The 18,534-nt window shown below is 41.4% G+C and overlaps 1 protein-coding gene across 2 annotated transcripts in view; it reads right to left on the reverse strand.

Moving 5' to 3' along the window:
* PKNOX1 (PBX/knotted 1 homeobox 1) overlaps positions 1-17,157 on the reverse strand; it is a 40,251-nt gene extending 23,094 nt beyond the window's left edge. Inside the window, exons 1-3 of one of the 2 annotated variants that reach the window (XM_058043785.1) lie at positions 17,084-17,157; positions 6,310-6,389; positions 2,035-2,136 (exon numbers count right to left, since the gene is read on the reverse strand). In XM_058043785.1, coding sequence (XP_057899768.1) covers positions 2,035-2,085 — 51 coding nt within the window. In that variant the 5' untranslated portion in view covers positions 2,086-2,136; positions 6,310-6,389; positions 17,084-17,157. Of the gene's footprint in view, positions 1-2,034; positions 2,137-6,309; positions 6,390-15,379; positions 16,563-17,083 lie in introns of those variants that run through there. The other variant, XM_058043793.1, reaches the window with a different exon arrangement.
* Positions 17,158-18,534: the final 1,377 nt, after the last annotated feature.

Below are 18,534 nucleotides of genomic sequence, written 5' to 3' on the forward strand. Positions count from 1 at the left end.
AAAGAAGTAAATTTGTAGCCCTGACGTAAAATAAGGGTGCTGTGTTCTAAGGAAAGAGCAGTGCAAAGGGCTCCTAGATTGCCAGAAGGTTGGTGTGACTTGGCAGTGACACAAGAAGTTGTACCAGCAACAAAACCCCTCTTTTAATCCCGGACACTTTTTGATGGATAAAGGTCATTTCCAAGTTTCAGCATTTGGCTTTAAAATGGGAATGATAGATATTAGTAAATTGTTGAAGCATTTTGTCTCTGAAGTGGCTGTTTTTGGAATAGCCTAGAGTACATTGCTCCAAAACGTTCATGGGAATATCTGCATAAAAATCTTTTAGGATGAAATCAATGTAAGGAAAAGTTTATGCATTTAAGATTTCTTTTTTTTTATTTTATTTTTTACTGTGCATTGTTTAAGGTTACTGAAGAAAAGGATCTTCTAGGTTTTTCTGTCCATTAAAAGGCACATTTGAAATATTCTGTGTACCTCCAGTCCTTCAATTGTAGGAGTATAACCTCCCATGACCTTTAGCACTCCATTTTAGATATTGCAAGAACCAAATGTTTTAGGGCTGTTAAACTATAGGAGAACAGCAGTAACTCCTCCTACACATCCATTTAACCCACATTTATGCCATGGAAAAGCACCACAGAGCTTCACCTGAGCACCTCCTGAACTGCATTAGGAGGCTGGGCACACCTTTGAGGTGCTTTGAAGATGTTCCAAGTGTTTTTTCCATCACCTCCAGCTAAATATCTTTTGGACTAAAAGGTCTTCCAGGAACCTGAACTGTGAAAGTCACAGTTTCCACCCCTCAGCCCAAACTCTTTGCTTTTCTCCCATTTGAGCATCTGCACAAAAACATGAAAGCATTGCAATCTATTCTCTTAATTCTCTTTTATCTCAGGTAGAGAACAGACACTGTTCTAGGGAGCTCCAGGCAGCCAGAACTGACAGCCCCAGAAACTGTGAGAGATCCTGATGTTAACAGAATTTAATTTATTTCCACATAACAGCAGCAGAAAAATTTATAGTATTTTTAACAGTTTGGGAGAACCAAAAGGTTTGTGCTTTATTACCTATTGGGGCCAAGCCATCTCCTAGAAAAATCAGAAACTGAGAAATTCAGCATCTCCCACCCAAGAGAGAAGCCTGCCTTGCAGAGAGCTCTCTCAGCAAGCAGAGATGATTTTCAAACCAGAATGCTTAAGAAAAAAGTAACTAATGGACCAATTTCTTGGCTAATGACAGGAAGGAGGAGCAAATTAGAAGGGGATGAGTCAGACAAGTGATTATAAATGTTGGCCATAAATCTGCAGAGTTTGAAGGGAGGGAGTGTGTTCAGCAAGGGTTCTATTGCCCTAGGAGGAGGAAACAGCTCACTTAAAACTGAAAGTTTTTTATCCTGTGGGGCATTTCCAAACTAGAAACACAGCAGGCACCCAAATTCCCTGTCTATCTTGGACACTGAACACTTGAAATACACAAGAAATAGGAAGAAAAATCTCTCTCCCAATCCGTTCTTTAGAAAAAAACATATTTTACTTTTACTGCCACAGGATGGTAATTGCAGGGGGAAAAAAGTCAAATATGTAAAGTAGGTGAGAGGAGAGAGAGAAATTAGAATTGCAATAAAAGAAAAAAAAATAAAACTAAAAATCAAAAATCTGACTGCATTCAGATGAACATTTTATAGGAGATGTGGAAAGTTGCTGGGTTTTTTCTGACTGTTCCCCATTGTTGCCATCTGCTGACAGAAGTATTTGCAGTTACTGCTTAGAGCTGACACAGAGTAACAGAAAAATTGATCTTCAGAGTAGAGGCCACCCCACGACTTGCCTCCACTTAACAGCATTTTAATATACAATTTAAAGTGTAAAACCAGACAGCCTGTTGTACAAAAAAGAAACATGACCAGATACACATGACTATGTTTAATTATTCCAGCTTAAACAATGCCAAAGCAGGAACTAAGGAAAATTACTATTTTTCCCCCCTCTTTTTAAGTATATTTAGTTCCTAGAGAAATGAAAACACACCTACCTGTTGTCCATCTTGATAGTTGTCTATACTTAATGTCTGTGTTGCCATCATGGTTATTGAGACATTAATTGTGTCAAATCATCATAAGTGTGAACAAATGGTCTTTAAAGAAAAACAAACAGTCAGTTAAAAAAGTGGCCACCTAGAATCCAGTTCTAAAGGGTGAAGTAAAAATAAAGGTAGAAATTCAGATTTATGTATACCTCTCTCAGAGAGTTTATTGACAACAAGGGCCACATGCAAATTCAAACAACAAATAAATTCAGTTTGGAAATATAACAGGTTTTATAAGCAAAAAGTTCATTGTCTCTTTATATTTTAAAGTAAAACTTTTAGTAAGAGGCTGAGGCTTTTTATATTCACAAGCTCAAGTGAATTTTAGCAGTAATTTCTGCACTACTTAACTGACATTCTAAGGTCACACATGAAATCTAGAAATGGGCAGGTTTGGGCTTCTGTGTTTTTAAAAGGCTCCCAACCCACTGAGCATCAATGTAACTGAAATAATAGCAGTTAAAAATGATGAACCAAATGCAAAATGTTAAGGAATATCCTGCTCACTTTTGGGTGTGAATCCCAGATCCTAAAGTAGAGCAGAAACTACTCTGAGAGACCAAGACTCAAATCACTTCTGACATTAGGAATTTGCCATCCAAGTCATTTAAGGTTCAACAAAGAATGGAACAATATCAAACAATTTTTAAACAATTGGGCCCACGTGATTATAAAGTTTCAAAAGGAATCTTGGAATTCAGAAGTCTCAATTTCAGAGACATTTGATACTTTGGGAAATATTAATTACGATAGGATTTAAACATAAGCAAATGCATCAAATTATTCTCTCTAAGCATTAGCTGGAGTGTGGTGCCCAGATGAGTTAAACATTTTTAAATTAAGATGTACCATAATTAAAATAAAATAAATTAGCAAAGCACCACCACCAGAGTGTAGCCAACAAATTATTACTTCACATTTCATTTTCTTGTCAGATGTGCAGCCATTACAACTGAAATCACGTAACTCATTAAGCTATTACCAGTAACTATTAACACAGAAGTCAATTTTCCTTGACACACAGGAGTTCTAATGTTTAGCTACTATTAAAAAATCCATATTAAAAAAGAAGTCAGAGCTCATGTCTTGAAAAACATTATATCCAGGTAATAATTCCAGGTTTTCTGCTCTTTGTCACTTATGTCAGTATTGAAGAACTAAGTTTTAAAATTTTCACCACCTTAAAATCTGAAATAGAATATTTTTCTTTCAATGTGTTCAATCACTACAAATTTTTCAAGTATTTTAAGTCCTTCCCTTATTGCATATTACTACTGCATATGACCATATTTAAAAGCAATTTTTACATTTCTGGATATGTTCCCCTGCAGATTATAACAGTCTCAAGTGAATGTTTCATTTTGCAAACACAGAACAAACTTCAAGGTTCCCTTCTTTGACAACAGTTTCAGGCACAGAGACAAACCAAACTCCTCAGGAGAAACCTCAAGCCTCACTTTGCATCAAATTCACTCAGTGAAATTCCTAAGTATGAGTGCAATTTTTAAAATCTTTTTTAAACTGCTTCAAAGACCAGAGAAGTTCACCAAGATGATGTAAGCTTGATTTCCTCTAAAAACTAGGTTATATCTGTTTTTACAGAATATCAGTATTCTTTCTTTGAAACTCCAAATACATTACTGATTTCTCCACCAAAATTAAAAATACAAATGGAACAACCAAAGTGCACTCATTGATAGAAGTACTTCATATTTTAAAATTTTTTACAGTTACAAATCACTTAGTGTTAAAAGCTAAATCAGCATTTGCCACTGTAAGTGAGAGACCTCTCAAAATCCTTTAAGGGAACACATTCTGAAGCATCAGCCCTGTAAGCATTTTTCTGATGTTTAAACATTTGTTTTCTTTCATAAATGGCAGCTGACAGCCAATGCAAGTGCCTGTCTGTATTGACAGAGTGAACAGACACATAGAAAATGCTGCTTTTCTTCCTTCTCAAAAGACAGACATTTAATTTATGACTGTGACATCCAAAGCATGGACCAGACTACCCTCAAAATAAAAGCAGAACAGTTTAAACTATCAACAAAGAAAAAGCAAACATTATTTAATGATTATTTTAAAGCTAAGAAAAGCACAGAAAACACTGCTAAAGAAATTGTATAACTATGGAAGATGAAATTCTTAGGCAAAAAAAGAGAAAATAAAAGTACAAGTTGTAGAAGAGGAAGAAAGTCTTAAGAGTTCACAGGGATGTAAAATCATATTTGTGGCATGAAGAAAAACCTGGAGAGGGAGGCCACAAAGATAATACATGTAAATTGGTAAAGACAGTAGGACATGGCAAGAATTTTTGGAGAACAAGACAAGCTGGACTAACCCCTCCTTCCAGATTTCCATAATGAAGAGACGTTCCACATCTGGAAGGCCTTCAGGCCACACAAAAGAAGAAAGGAGGTGCACAGCTTTGAGCTAGATCCATAGATTACTGCATCTAGAAGGACTTTTGCTATATTTTCTCCCAGGGGAATGACTGGAAAGAATTCTACATGGGTATTTCCTTTATTTCCCACAAGAGCTTCCCCTCTGACTTATAATTACAGTAGAAAAAGATTAAGCTATTAGGCAAGATAGGAACTGATGAGATTTAGTGAAGACAACCACTGCAAATCAAGAAGAACAAATTGAGCTAATCACACCCTTAAACCGAGGCAATTAACTGAGGAATTACTTCTGTTCACTAAAAAGAAACATTTCCTCATTACTCAGTAGAGACAAGAAACAAAGTGAGTTAAACTTTAAGGAAAGTAACTGAGAAGGTATTTACAGATTTGGCTTTCCCGGCCTCATTTGGGATGCAGCACCAGGCTCGTTAGCAGGCCCAGCCCCAGCAGATGCTCAGGCTGCTATCGCTGCCAGATGTTTATCAGTGCCACAGCTAATTACTAACACAGCTCCTCCACCGAGCTCTCACAACACGTGTGGATGTTTCTGATGCTCTTTACACCCAGTCACAGGCTGGTTCAGCCTCTCCCTGCTGAAGGTGGCTGTGATGGAAAGCAGCGGACTGGTCTGAAGCGGTTGTGGTGCTCTCCTCTCACACGAGCCTGCCCTTGGCTGACTGCTCTGTGTGTCCATCCTCAGCTCCCAGACCACCTCCAACCTACCAACTCTGCCTCAGCACACAGAGTGTTTGGGCATCTGAGGTGAAGCCAAGAATAAATTACTTCTGAACCTCTTAGCTTTCAAAATACCAATTATTCTTTGTGAGACAAATCGAGAGCATAGGGGAAAATGTGTGTTTTAATTTTATATTCAAAGACTTACAAATAACAAAAATAACCTGAGGGTGAGTCTGCTGGTCAGCTTCAAACAGAACAGAACTAACTCTCACTCTATTTATTTTGAAAGTAAAATGTGTAGAAAACCCAAGGTCATGTAACTGGAAGCTGATGCACGACCTGCAATCAGAAACTCCACTGATACCTGTGGTGAAAGGAAATTCATAAAAGAGCATGGTCTACAAAGCAAAGGGGAAAAAAAAAAGAAAGGCCTTTTATAAAATGAAGTATGAAAGAAAATGTAAAGCAGAAAGGAAGCTAAATGAAGAGGGGTAATCATAATTAGAAATGTGGAGAGCTTGTGCAAGTTGAGTATGGAAGTGAAGAGATTAAATGTGAGCTGAAACACACACACACAAAGTGATCACTTGACATTCATCACTCCCCTTCTGGCTTGTTCCACTTACTCCTTCATAATTAAGGGCACAGGGACCACCCAGTAACGTTAACCGAAGGTACAAGGGAGCTGCTGGAGATCAGTGGTATCATTTCTAACATATACAAGCTACAACAGATGTTTGGAAAAGATATAAATAGTTACGCTTCGGGCTACGACCGAAGCACCAGCCCTCTTAGGGTTGTGAGGGAACTACCCAACAGACTTGTTAACAAGTAATCATTCCTGCTCATTTTCCTTCATACATGTTTCTTTGAAGTCCTTCAGAGAGAAATGCATGACTGGTAGATTCAGCATGGCTCTTTGTTCATTCTTATTTAACTTTAGTCCTGGCACTTGTTATGTAACATTAGATGCTTACATTCACACAGCAAGTTAAAAAGAAACAAAAATCAATTCTCTTTGACACATGAAAAGCAACAAGAACTGGCTTCCTTTTCAACACAATACAGGATGATGTTTATTTCCCGGGCAGCTGTTTTCTAAAGAAGATAAAATATTGGCCATGAGAAAGCTGCTCACCCCTTTCCTTCAATGAGTTGAAGACATTATCTTGTTCCAGCACAGAGATCCCACTTATGTACAAGGTGGAAGACAGAAACCTAAAAACCAACAGAGAAATAGTCAGAAGAAAATAACACCTTAGAACAAACACTCTAAGACTCAATATGATTTTTTTTAAAAAATTGTTTTATTATGTGGTTCCCTCATCAAGTGTTAATGAACAGACAGGAATTTTTTTACACATTTTGCAAATCTTTGCATTGTTAATAATCTCTAATCACACCCATTATCCCACGCTTGAACTTCTTATCCCATTATTTCATCTTTCTCTCATCTTATTCCATTCATTCTCTACATTCACCTTTGTCTGTTGACACCTCTAACAGAAGGCTCCATTTGGATAATAACTCCCTCACTGTTAAATTTTCATATTTTACTCCTTGGCTCGGTGTCTGTCTGCCAAGACTAGACAAGACATATCCCAAAAATAACACCATGAAATCCAAATAGGAGTAACTCAGCACTGTTGTGAAAATTAAGCATGAAATCAAGAAAGGTGAGAGATTTTTTTCCTCCCCATTTAAATCTCCTTCATCATCATTTGAATATAATCCATGATAAAATCAAAGCATGATGCTAGAAATGTGCCATTGTTAAGATCCTGTCTTCTGAGGACAGGTTCTGCTACAGGATTATTTGGCCATTTTAAAAAGTTTTCCAAAAATTATGACTTAAAATCACTTTAATTACATTTAATAGCACTCATTTGATACAGTGAAGCTACTTTTAAAAAGCAGTAAGGATTGTGAAAGCAAAGTAGCAAAGATTGTGAAAACATATTTAGAAAACACAACTGCTGGAAAGCATTAAAAAAATCATCTCAGGAGAAGTTCCAGACACTAAGGTTGCACAGAGGCCACCAAAAATTAAATGATGGCTAAAACACAGCTGAGATCTTGAATCTGATTATGTCTGTTTCTCACACAGATAGTTCACAATAAGAATTAGAGAGAAGTAACTCCAACATTTTTGAAAGTAAAATGAAATTGGTCTTTCAATTGATCTTTAAATTAATTAAAATTTATGCACGTGTTATTTTCCAAGAAGTGATGTTTTTCAGACAAGTTCACAAAAAAAAAAAATAAAATGTGAAGGGCCACTCAATCCAGATGCCATCTCTGGCTCATGAAACCTGGTTCCAAACAGGGCAGGGAAGGTCTGTGAGGAGTCTGAAGGCAGTTTAAATTTCAGCCATTGGTTAGAGACTGAACACTGAGCAAGAAGGAGTTTCGGCCCAAAGTGATAGACCTGGTCCTGAAGGTTCAAGGAGCAGATGGCACACTAGAAGTTCTTACCACTTTTCCTTAAACCATCAAAGATCTGTGTCTTCAGAAAATGGGCTTCTCTCATTTTTGCAGCTTCTTAACTCTGTTCTGAGGACAGTGTAACCCTCTTACTCCCTTCCTCACATGCCAATGCATTTTGGTACTCATTCTCACTTCAATTTACTGGGCTACTTTCAAATAAAAGACTTCTCACTATTCATGGCATCTTCAGAACAGAGGTCACTGAGATAAATCAGGATGGATAAATGGATGAATTATCCATTCCTTGTCTCTGCTCAGACATAAGGAGAACTACTGAAAATCTGAAAATCCTGCTCCTGCATTCAGAAACAACTGCAGCCAAGAACTGCTGTCAGATCTGGTCACACAATATTCAGTGTATGAAGAAGTAGCCCTTGCCTGCAAAGCCTTCAGCTGAAACTCTGGGAAAAGCAAATTTCTAGGCAGCTTATGAGATATCCAGGGCAGGAACAAAGAGGTGCTAAAGAAATGCAGGTCTGGGTGAAAGCTGCTGCAGAGGGAAGGATGTGGCTGAGAAGAGCCCGAGGATGTTGCAGTGATATTGCCCATTTCAAAGAGACACTGGGCAGCATTTAATACTGCTGAGCCCTAAAACATATCAGACAAGAGATCTGAGCTCGCAGATGATGATGTCTTGCACATTTCAGTGGGAAAAGGAAGGAGCAGATACACCTGTTACAGGGAGGAGACAACACCCAGGCACTGAGGAGTCTTCACCTGGACTTGCTATTGCCAATTTTTGTTTTCCTTTAATTCCTATGGCACACAAGCTTTAAAGTAACGCCAATCATAATAAAAATACCTAACGATGAAACCAAAACAAAAGGCAACTTGCTTTGTCTCTCAGAAGGTGAATCAGCACTGGGATTTTAACTACAAAGTCAAAGAGGAACTTGTTCATTCAAGCACTGAAGAGCCCTCATTTGAGTCACCCTCTCATTCTGCATTTCACATCACAGGGAGCAAACACCTGTGAGCACATTCACATGAACAAATATCAGCAGACATTAAAATCCATGTATTTTTATAGATTCAAATAATGATAGCAATAATTGATTCAAATAATGAAGCAATAAGTAGGGCACACATGCCAACATGCAGGATTCATCCCACCTTTGTGCAGTTCATTTCCATCTCCACTGACCTGCCCATGCACAGTCATTCACAGAAATTAAGACAAACAAATTAATATGAAGTTGATGCAGACAAGTTTATTAAAAATGTGCTCAATTAGAATGTTCTCATTCAGCACCCAAGGTGGTTTCCATTTCCTCTGTCTCATGTACTTAAAAAGTACAGTCATTATTTAGAATATTATACTTTTAAGAAAGACAATGTTCCTGTTCAGGAACACAACACCAGCCTCAGGGATTCCATCACACAGACACAGCCACTCAGTTACTCTACAACAGCTATGCTGGCAATTGCCCTGGGAGTCAAGCCCTAAAAAGCCACAAAACCAATTTTGGGCTGCGGTAAAATGAGATTTATTCTGTGTCACTTTGTTCCCTTTATTGTTTGGTGGTGCAATAGAGTTATTTATATGTTAATCTTGATGAATATGAGATTACATTAAAAAAATGAATGCAAATTATACTTATAAGAAATGGAAAATTAAAAATAAATTAAAATCCATAACTAAAGTTGAATTTCTGCAGAAATACAGGCTACACCCCAAGCTACCATCAACCTTTCCTTACATGTAGGATTTTGAACAGAGATGCTATAACAGTGACTTTATTCAGCAAGGCCTCTCCAACAGTGCATCCACTGCTTTGTTGTCCCATTAATCTTTCCTAGCATCCTCTTTTCACATCCCTCCATCTCAGATCTTAACAATCCATACAAATTATTCACACCACAGGCCACCTCCCAAGCACCAGCACACACTGTCACACAGCATGACCAACAACAAACCACCTCATTGCAAGATTTGTGCTCTTTTAGCAACTCACTCTTTGTTTAAACTCTACTTTTGGTACATTTAATCCTATAAATTCTCCTATTTGCAAGTACCAAATTAAAAAAATAAAAGTGACACATTATAAGCAAAAATTGCATATGCTGTTAACTGATAAAATGAATATTAAGGACGCACAGATGATAGAGATTTCTCCAGGCACAACAACAAAAATAAAACGGAGGGGATCTTGGAGAGAAGAACTCCAGCTCCTGATTCTGCACACATCCTTGGTGGGTACACCAGCATATTTATAGGGAAAGGTGCAAAATCATGGCTCACATTCCTGATTCCATGTCATCACCAATTTACCACAGTCATTTTAAACAAGGATGAGAAAGATGAGGAATTCTACCCAGTCCAGTCATAAAATGATGTATGCAGGTATCCTGCCCCCAGGTAGCTCTTGGAATTCTGGAAGGAAATCCTCAGGTTGCTCTCCTACCTTCTGCAAAATGGAATCCTCATTGTTCTGACTATGGAAAGATCCTCAAATTCAAGGAACTTCCTGCAGCATCTCATTTCTCCCACCCAATTCACACTGTAATTTGACCCTGCTTTATTAGCCCCATAAAGTAATAGTAAGGAATTTAGGGGACTAAACAGCAATTTTGGCAAGAGAATAACAAAACTTGGGGGAAAGGAAACCTCCCTCTTTAATTGTTCCAAGACTCTTGAGGGATTAGGGTATGAGGGAGCAAAAATATTTCTCATCACTCTCATGCACCATCAATATTCACATAATAAAAGAAGATTCCTTTTTTTCCCCCTGTATTATTAACACTACAAACAGAAGGACTTTATGGGTCCAGCATGAGAATCCTCACACTCACATCATGAACCCTCACACATATTTATTATTACAGGACAGAGAAGGAGTTTTTGCCCTCAGTTTTCACCCAATGTGCTTTCAGAACATGTTGGACCCAAAAATCAGGAAGATGGTGTCACACCTGCCCTGCTGCTCTTGTGACAGGAGGGTGGCATTGGAAAGATTCCAAACACTCCTTACATCCCAGAGGATGTGTATCAGCACTTCCACAGCTGGAACTGATCCTGTGCAGCTCCTGCTTACTGATATTTAATTACTTTCAAACCAAATTTCATTTTAAAAAGACAAAAACAACTCAATAAACAGGAAAAAAAAGGTGAGAACTCCACCACTCTCACCATTTCTCTGGCATTCCCCACATGGATAAACAAGAGTTGCTTATGCCTCAGACACAAATCCGTCCCTCTGCCACTGAAGCCTTTGGAGTTTCCACATGAGCACATCCCAAATTTCCTAATTTTGGAGACACTCATGCAACCATCTCCTTCCAGGCAAATTAATCCAAAGCAACAGGAAATCCTATTTTAATCATGATTTGCATCAGCACCCAATCAACTATGAGTGAAATGAATCTTGTTTTGTGTTTATATTTTGTGGTTTCATAAGGAAGACACAGAATAACCACCAGTCTCTCTGCCTTTATTGCTATTGAATACTTTACAATGTGAGCACTTTGTGTAAGCATATGTTATGTTTTCCAACCTTTTTATTATAAAACCATAAAAGTTTCCAATTATTCTATGAAGAGGTGAATTCCTGATGCTATTGAAGGGTGAATAGGAGTTTTTATTTAAATAATAAATGCATTTAAAATAGACTTTGGATGTTGAATGGATAAGAAAATGCCCTCTACACATTTTTGGCATTTAAACAATTCATAAAGATCAAGATGTTCCCTTACCAATTATTTAATTTTTTATATCTTTAATGATTTCTGGAATAACAACCCCATTAATGAATCAAGCATTAACTTGGACCTGAAAATGACACAAAAAACCTGAAAGTGACAGAAAATCCTGGCCCGGCAACGCTCTGTGAAATCCAATTCCAATTCATCACAAACTTTTCCAGAATCTTCCCTGTTCTGACTCCAACATTTGGCCAAACCTGAACAATTAGCTTTGTTTTGCTACTGAGTTTAGGTGTTAAAATGAACTGTTATTTTCTTTTTAAAGTGAGGATGAAATAAAAACTCTTCCTTTCCTGCTCCACTCTTGCTTCCCACCTCTCCCAAACACAAATCTCCATCCTCCCAGGAGTTATGATTGCTGCCTAAGTGTTCTGGGGTAAAAAAAGCACAATTTAGGGTTAAACTTACCCATCACCTGCTGCTGTGAGCTGCATCATGCTGAACTGCTTGGCCCAGCTGATGCCTGCACAGGCAGGTGACATGCAAGGACCAACAGACTGGAGGGCACTCACAGAATATTCAGGTAATTTAGATTATAAATATTTGCCCAGTACCATCTAAAGCAGGTTTTACAAGAGGTTTTGGCCTGTTGGAGGTTCTCAATGAGCAGCCAAATGCTCCATGTGAATGCTTATAATCCTTTCCCCTCTGCAACACTAAAATCCACAACTCAGCTGCTGATATGCTCTTAAATAAGAAGAATTCTGCCTTTCTTATAAATGAACATATTTACTTAGAGTCATTCTCAAGATGCTGAGTCATTTTTAAGTTGGCAGAATAACCCTGCTCAAACATATTCATTGTGGCAAATTTCAGTAGGACTAAGAATTAAGCTACTGAAACCAACACCTCAAAAAAAAGAAAACAAAAAAAAACCCCCCAAAACCCAAAAAACCCCCAAAACCTATTATTATTATTATTATTATTATTATTATTATTATTATTATTATTATTATTATTATTATTATTATTATTACCAGGTAATCTTCCTTCTAGTATTACTACTATCATGGTCTAGACCACATAAAAATGGGCTAGAAAACATAAATGAGGTGATCACAGACCCAGAAGTTCTTTAGTTACAAAATCATACAACACAGCACACACATTTTCATTCCCCTGTTCTCTAGGCGTGTCAAAAACATGTAAAGATCCAATTTCTGTTCTTTAATTGCCTCTGTTTCCTTGGAATATAAAAGGCTTGGACTTTATTTTTCAGCAAGTATGATAATATCCTTTTCCCTTTGCTTTGTTTGCTGTGTAACTCATAAAAAGCCAAGCAGGATGTGAAGTACTGCCACACTTCCTAGCTTCTTCTGCCATCAAGAAAAAACACAAGCAATTCCAAAACCTCACCAATAAAATAAAAACTGGAATTTGGAGGTTTAGAAGAAATGGATGCCTCTTACAGTACACCAGAAGTTAGCTGCCATATTCTACTTTTTGCTTGAATTTCCCCTCAGCTGCAAGGAGAGCTGCAGATCCCTGGGCACAGCAGGGTGAGGGACAGTCTGTGATCATCACACTCAGCTCCCATTCTCAAAAATCACCTTTTGACTCTCTGTGTACTTAAACAGCCCTCAGGTTTAACAGCAAATACCTCTCTGGTACACCAAGGTACTAAAAAATGAGAACAGCACGGCCTGGAGCAGCTGCCACATCAAACCCCAAACAATGTGTTCCTGTGGAGGATGAGAACCAACCGTGCCAGCACAAGATCTGAGTTTTATTTCCATTTCTAGCACCCACATTTGCCTTCCAGTGCCATACATGATGTGGGATCCCCTCAGTGCTGGCAGGAGAACCAATTACTGCCCCTCAGCAGCTTGATAAAAATGTGCCATAACAACAAAACTGGCATTTCCAGATCCACAGTGTCATTATTTTATTTTTCACCCCACCCCTGATCTACCTGGTGAATCCCATGTCCCACAGCTCTGGCACGAAACCACCTCACAGTGAGCAAAGTGAAGAACCTGCCACAAGTGTGAATAATTCACTGTTCAACTCCCTTGGGCACATCTAAAATGGTCTGAGTAAAAGATTCTGGCAACATCTGGCCTCAAGTAAGCAAATGAAAGAACTCCATCAGCAGCTTTTCCCCTTGCTCTTGGAATCCTCTTGCTTAGAGGAGCAGTAAGTTGTTTTACATTTTGTACAGCACTGAGCTGTAGCAAAATAAACCCCTCTGAGATTTCTCATTTTTAAACTTACAGACTCTTTGAACAAGTGAGAAGTGAAGTAACCAGCTGCTGCTGCTGCTGCTAGACAAGTAACATTTGCAACATTTTTAATTTCACACACACAAAAAAATTGCATTTGGTCTTACTTAGACCAAAATAAAAAAATTAATCTGCTTTACTGTAAGCTTTTGCATATGTGCCAGTTTTGCAGAGGCAACATTTGGCTGCCAGACCACGACATAATATTCTGAAATACAATTTGGGCTGCTCCTCTCAGGACATTGCCATGGCCATTAGAACAGGCAGTTCCAGTGGCTCTGTGATCAGCCACCCTTGGTCACTAACACAGGGTTTCATTCCACCAAAGTTCCTCTTTTCCAGGAAATGGAATTGCTCCCAAACTTGCTGTGGTAGCAATCAGAATTATTAGGGATTTATTAGAGCACTGCATTTACAGGATAGAAAAATACAGGAAAGCCTGGAAAAAATACAGTTGAAAAACTCTGAAGAAGAAATTACAGCTTCCAGAAGACTTGGCATTTTATAAGACTTAAAGCACTTAAAATAAATAAATTAAATTTATATCTAATTCATTCTAAACTCCTTTCAGTCCTGTCATGGAAAATTGCAGGGATTTAGCTTTAAAATGTTATTTTTATTTAACCCAAATATTATAAATTGTATTAAGAGTACAAATCAAAGCCGTAAGTACTTAATACCAGCTTGACTTTTTACATGCCAAAGTGAAATTTCCAAATACAAAACAAAATCCCCACCAACCCTAAGAACAACAACAATGTACTTAAAATGTGAAGAATTCTTGGGTTTTCTATCAGCAGATGGGAAATGGTAACAAGAAAAAATTTCAAAAAAACACATTTAAAAAAAATGCATGGCCAAAATCCACTGGGGAGATCAATGAGAAATGATATGAGCCTCCAAAATCTCAGACTTTCCCTTTTTACCCTGTGACTTTCCCTTTTTACTCTGTTATTTTCCCTTTTTACGCTGTGACTGCAGCACACTGAGCTCTGCCTTTCACCACTGAACTGGAGATTATGTAAAGAAAACACAGTAAAACCTACACTGAAGTTTTCCTGTGGATACTTTAATTATGAGATGACAAGAAAATATATCAAGTGGTGACAGTGAAAAAAAATATACTCTATAGTTCATAAAATAAACTGAAGGTAGAAAATTTGTGAGAAAAATAATTATTTTGAATAGATTATGTGAAGTGTTTGGGGGATTTTTTTCCAACAGAAATTTTTGAAAATTTGAATGTAATGATTCTGTATGTGATTACACACTCAGAAAAGGATAAATCTGCAATTTTACTTGACAGAAAATGCACTCAAAATGCATTTCATACTGTAGCAATGACAGAGCCTGGAAATCCATGTAAGGATGGATTTCTGATACAATCACATCTTGTTTCCTGGCTGAGTGTAATCCATAAAATTCACACATGGAGCTAACAGGGGCTGACCAGGGCTCCATCCAGCTGCAGAAGCCATCTCACACCACACAGACACAGCTGAAGGATGTAACCCCACAGCCCAGGAACAATTATACCCCACAGAGGACAGGGAACAGCCTGTGGGTGTGGGCACAGCATGGACAACAGCAGGATGGGTGCATTTCCTAGGCCACACTTGTTACAATTCTCCTCATCAAACAATCTACATTAATGAAATTTTGTGCAAGAGCGCGCTCAAGAATAAAATTAGGAACTAACTAAATGTGCACTTTTTTGTAAAAACTAAGAAAGGATTTTTTTAGTTTAAAAAAAAAATAAATAAATGAGATATTTAGCATACTTTGAGAGTGACCTACAGCCTCTTGCTTTCCTCCACAGGATTTTGGCCCAAGTGTTTTCCAACATGCAGAACACAATGCCATGCTCCCTGTTCCTGGGATCTGTTTAAGGGAATGCTCACAACCTATTCCAGAGAGGGGCAAGGATAAAAAAATGAATCTTGCCTGGCAGCACTCAAGTGCAAGTGGGAAAGAAAAAAAAAAGCCAACAAACCAGCAATTCATTTACTTTTAAGGGTTCCATACCAGATATAGTGTCTTGTATTAGGAAAAAATTATTTACTGCCCAATTATTTACTCCCCTAATAAATTATTTGCCCCATCCCTGGAAGTGTCCAACACCAGCTTGGATATTAGGGCTTGGAGCAACCTGGATTTTGGAAGGTGTCCCTGCCCATGGCAGGGGGCTGGAACAAGATGAGTTTTTAGGTCTCTTCCAATTCAAATAATTCTGGGATTCTCCCTCCCTAAACCACACCATTTACTCAGACAAAACTGCAAAAAGAGACTAAAACTTCAGCAGCAGCAGATTAAAAAAATAAACCAATACTGCGACCTGTCTACAAAATTCCACTACATATCACCATTTAAGAAAATATTTAATAAATTATATATTTTAAAGATAGCAATAAGCTATACAGAGAATTATCACAAGAATATGCTAACTACTCATATTGTTATATTGTTAATTGACCAACTCCGGCGTGGTGGGAGCGAAGGAAAGCCAAGGGCTGCTCCATGAGAGCTGGGACACGCGGCTCAGCAAGACTCGGGGATAAAACCAGCGCTTGATTTATTATTGTTTACACACATCCCCAGCAGGGCCTCTGGCCAGTGTCAAGTCTCAGCCCCTAATTGCGGCCGCGTAAACAGCCGGCAGCCCCGGGCCCGGCTGCGGGGAAGGTGTCAGCTCGCAGCCCGGCCGGGAGAGCGCGGGGTCACGGCGAAACGGAGCCGGGAGCGAGGGACAAACCCGGCCGGGCCCCGCTCGCTGTGACCGGGAGGCGGGCGGAGCATCCCGCAAAGCGAGGGGACATCCCCCAAAACGGGGAGACATCCCCCAAAGCGGGGGGACATCCCCCAAAACGGGGAGACAGCCCCCAAAACGGGGAGACACCTCCGGCTCCCCCCGGGCAGGGCAGGTGTGCCGGGGCAGCGGGATGGCAGCAGGGAGAGGAGCAGAGCGGGGAGCAGCAGCTGCGGCCCCGGAGCGCCCCCCGTTTCCCCCCCGCCTCCGAGGAGCGGCCGGCACGGCGCTGCCCCTTTAAGCACCGCGTCGCCTCCTCTCCCTCCTTCCCTCCCTCTCTGCCTCCTTCCCCCCCCATCCCATCGCCCCCATCTCCTTCCTCCTCCTCTTCCTCCTCCTCCTCCTCCGCGCGGACCCGCGCGCGCTCCCGCGTCCCCTCCCCGCGCGCGCCCCCGCCGGGACACAACGGGCGCACGGCGGCGGTTCCAGAACCTTCCTCGCTTCGCTCCCCCCCCCACACCCCTCCCCGCTTTTCCCCTCCTTCCCCTCCCCGCGCCCGCCACCGCCCCTTAAACCCCCCGGTCCGTGCGAGCGGCGGCGGAGCGCGGGTGCCCCTTTCTCCCCTCGCCGCCGCCGCCGCCCCGCTCGCCCCTTCCCCAGCCGCTCTGCCGCTTCCCCGGTGCGGCCGTGCCCGGGCGGCGGGCGCGCCGTGATGGACGGCGGGGCTGGAGCGGGGTTTGAGTGACAGCGCTTACCTCGGGTGCCAATCTTCGTCACACTGACAAGCGGCTGCAGCAATCGGGACCCGCACCGCCGCCGCGCGCGTCACCGCGCGCCGCCGCGCCCGGCCAATCACCGCCCGCGCCGCCCCCGACGCCACGGCGCGCCTCATCAATATTCATCGCTCGGGGGCGGGGCTTGGGTGCACCGCCCCTCCGCATTGGGGCCGCCCGTCTCTCCCTCATGAATATGGATGAGAGGGCGGGGAAAGCCGTGAGGGTGAGGCCACGCCCCTCGCCGTGTGTGAGGCGGGGGGGTGAAACCACTGCTAGGCGTGGGGGGAGGAGGGAGGTACCAAGTGGCTTCGCCATGAGGGGAACGGCGGCGGTCGGGTTTGCGCCGCGTTCCCTCGGGCAGCGCTTGGTGCTCGCCCTGGGGTCTCCTCAGGGCGCTGCTCCCCGGGCTTGGGGGAGTCCCTTGCCTCGGCTGTTGGAGCTGCGAGCCCCCGCGCCTTGTGGAGTGCCCCCGGGAGCCGCCCCCCGGGGAGCCCCGAGCGCTGGAGGCTCCTCACAGGCTGTCCCAGGAACTTCTCCTGCGGCCTGTGTGGGGTGAAACTGCCCGGCTGAGGCTTGCGACCCTTCCAGCCCCAAAGCTGCGCCCCCCGTTCTCCCCAAACCCCCGAACTGCGGGGTCTGAGTGAGGGCGGAGCTGCGCTGTCCCTCAGGATCCTGCCCGCGGATCGGGCGCTGCTCGGGTCCTGCCATGCCCTGAAATAAAGATGCTGACCACACATCGGGTTTTTTCTACGGAAACTCCGCTTGGGAGGAGCCGCTGTTGTCACAGCTTCTTCCCCCATGAGTTACCTCTGTTAAATATTCCCCCTTTTCCCAAACCATTCCTATACAAATGGCAGGAATGTGCTTTCAGGAGGATGCCCTATGGCTTGGCCATTTTGCTGGTGGGATATTTAAAAAGAGACTGCTGTGCAAAAGGGCTGGGATGCCTTTGAGTCATGCATGTCACAGGTGATGGATCTGTCATCTCCACCTTGTTCCTCATTCTCAAGGCTTCTGAAGGATCATCCCCACATCACCTCGCTGGCTTTGAGAGCAGAGGTTTACAAGGGGAGAAAGAAAGTGACACATAAAAAGCAAATCTCATATTAGGGAGCTCTGTTTAAACCCAAAGCAGTTTTGCTTTCAGGTCTTGTACTCCCTCTGCAAAGCCGCCACTGGGAATCCACTTGATTATCCTGTTCCCATTAAACTGGGAATACCCTACATTTGTTCATGGTCCATGTCTCTCTCCCTGGTTTAACAGTAGCAAATCAACTGGGTTTTTTTGGTTTTACATAACACTTTCCTGGGCTAGGCCACTTTTTAAAGATCTGGCTAATAGTTTGGCAATAGGAACAGCTACTTAAATGTTCCTGCAAGCCAGGTCTGCCCTCAGTCGCCTGCACGTCACTACTGTGTCCAGCCAACAC

The sequence above is a fragment of the Melospiza georgiana genome, chromosome 2 (assembly GCF_028018845.1).
Source record: "Melospiza georgiana isolate bMelGeo1 chromosome 2, bMelGeo1.pri, whole genome shotgun sequence".
Taxonomy (NCBI): Eukaryota; Metazoa; Chordata; class Aves; order Passeriformes; family Passerellidae; genus Melospiza; species Melospiza georgiana.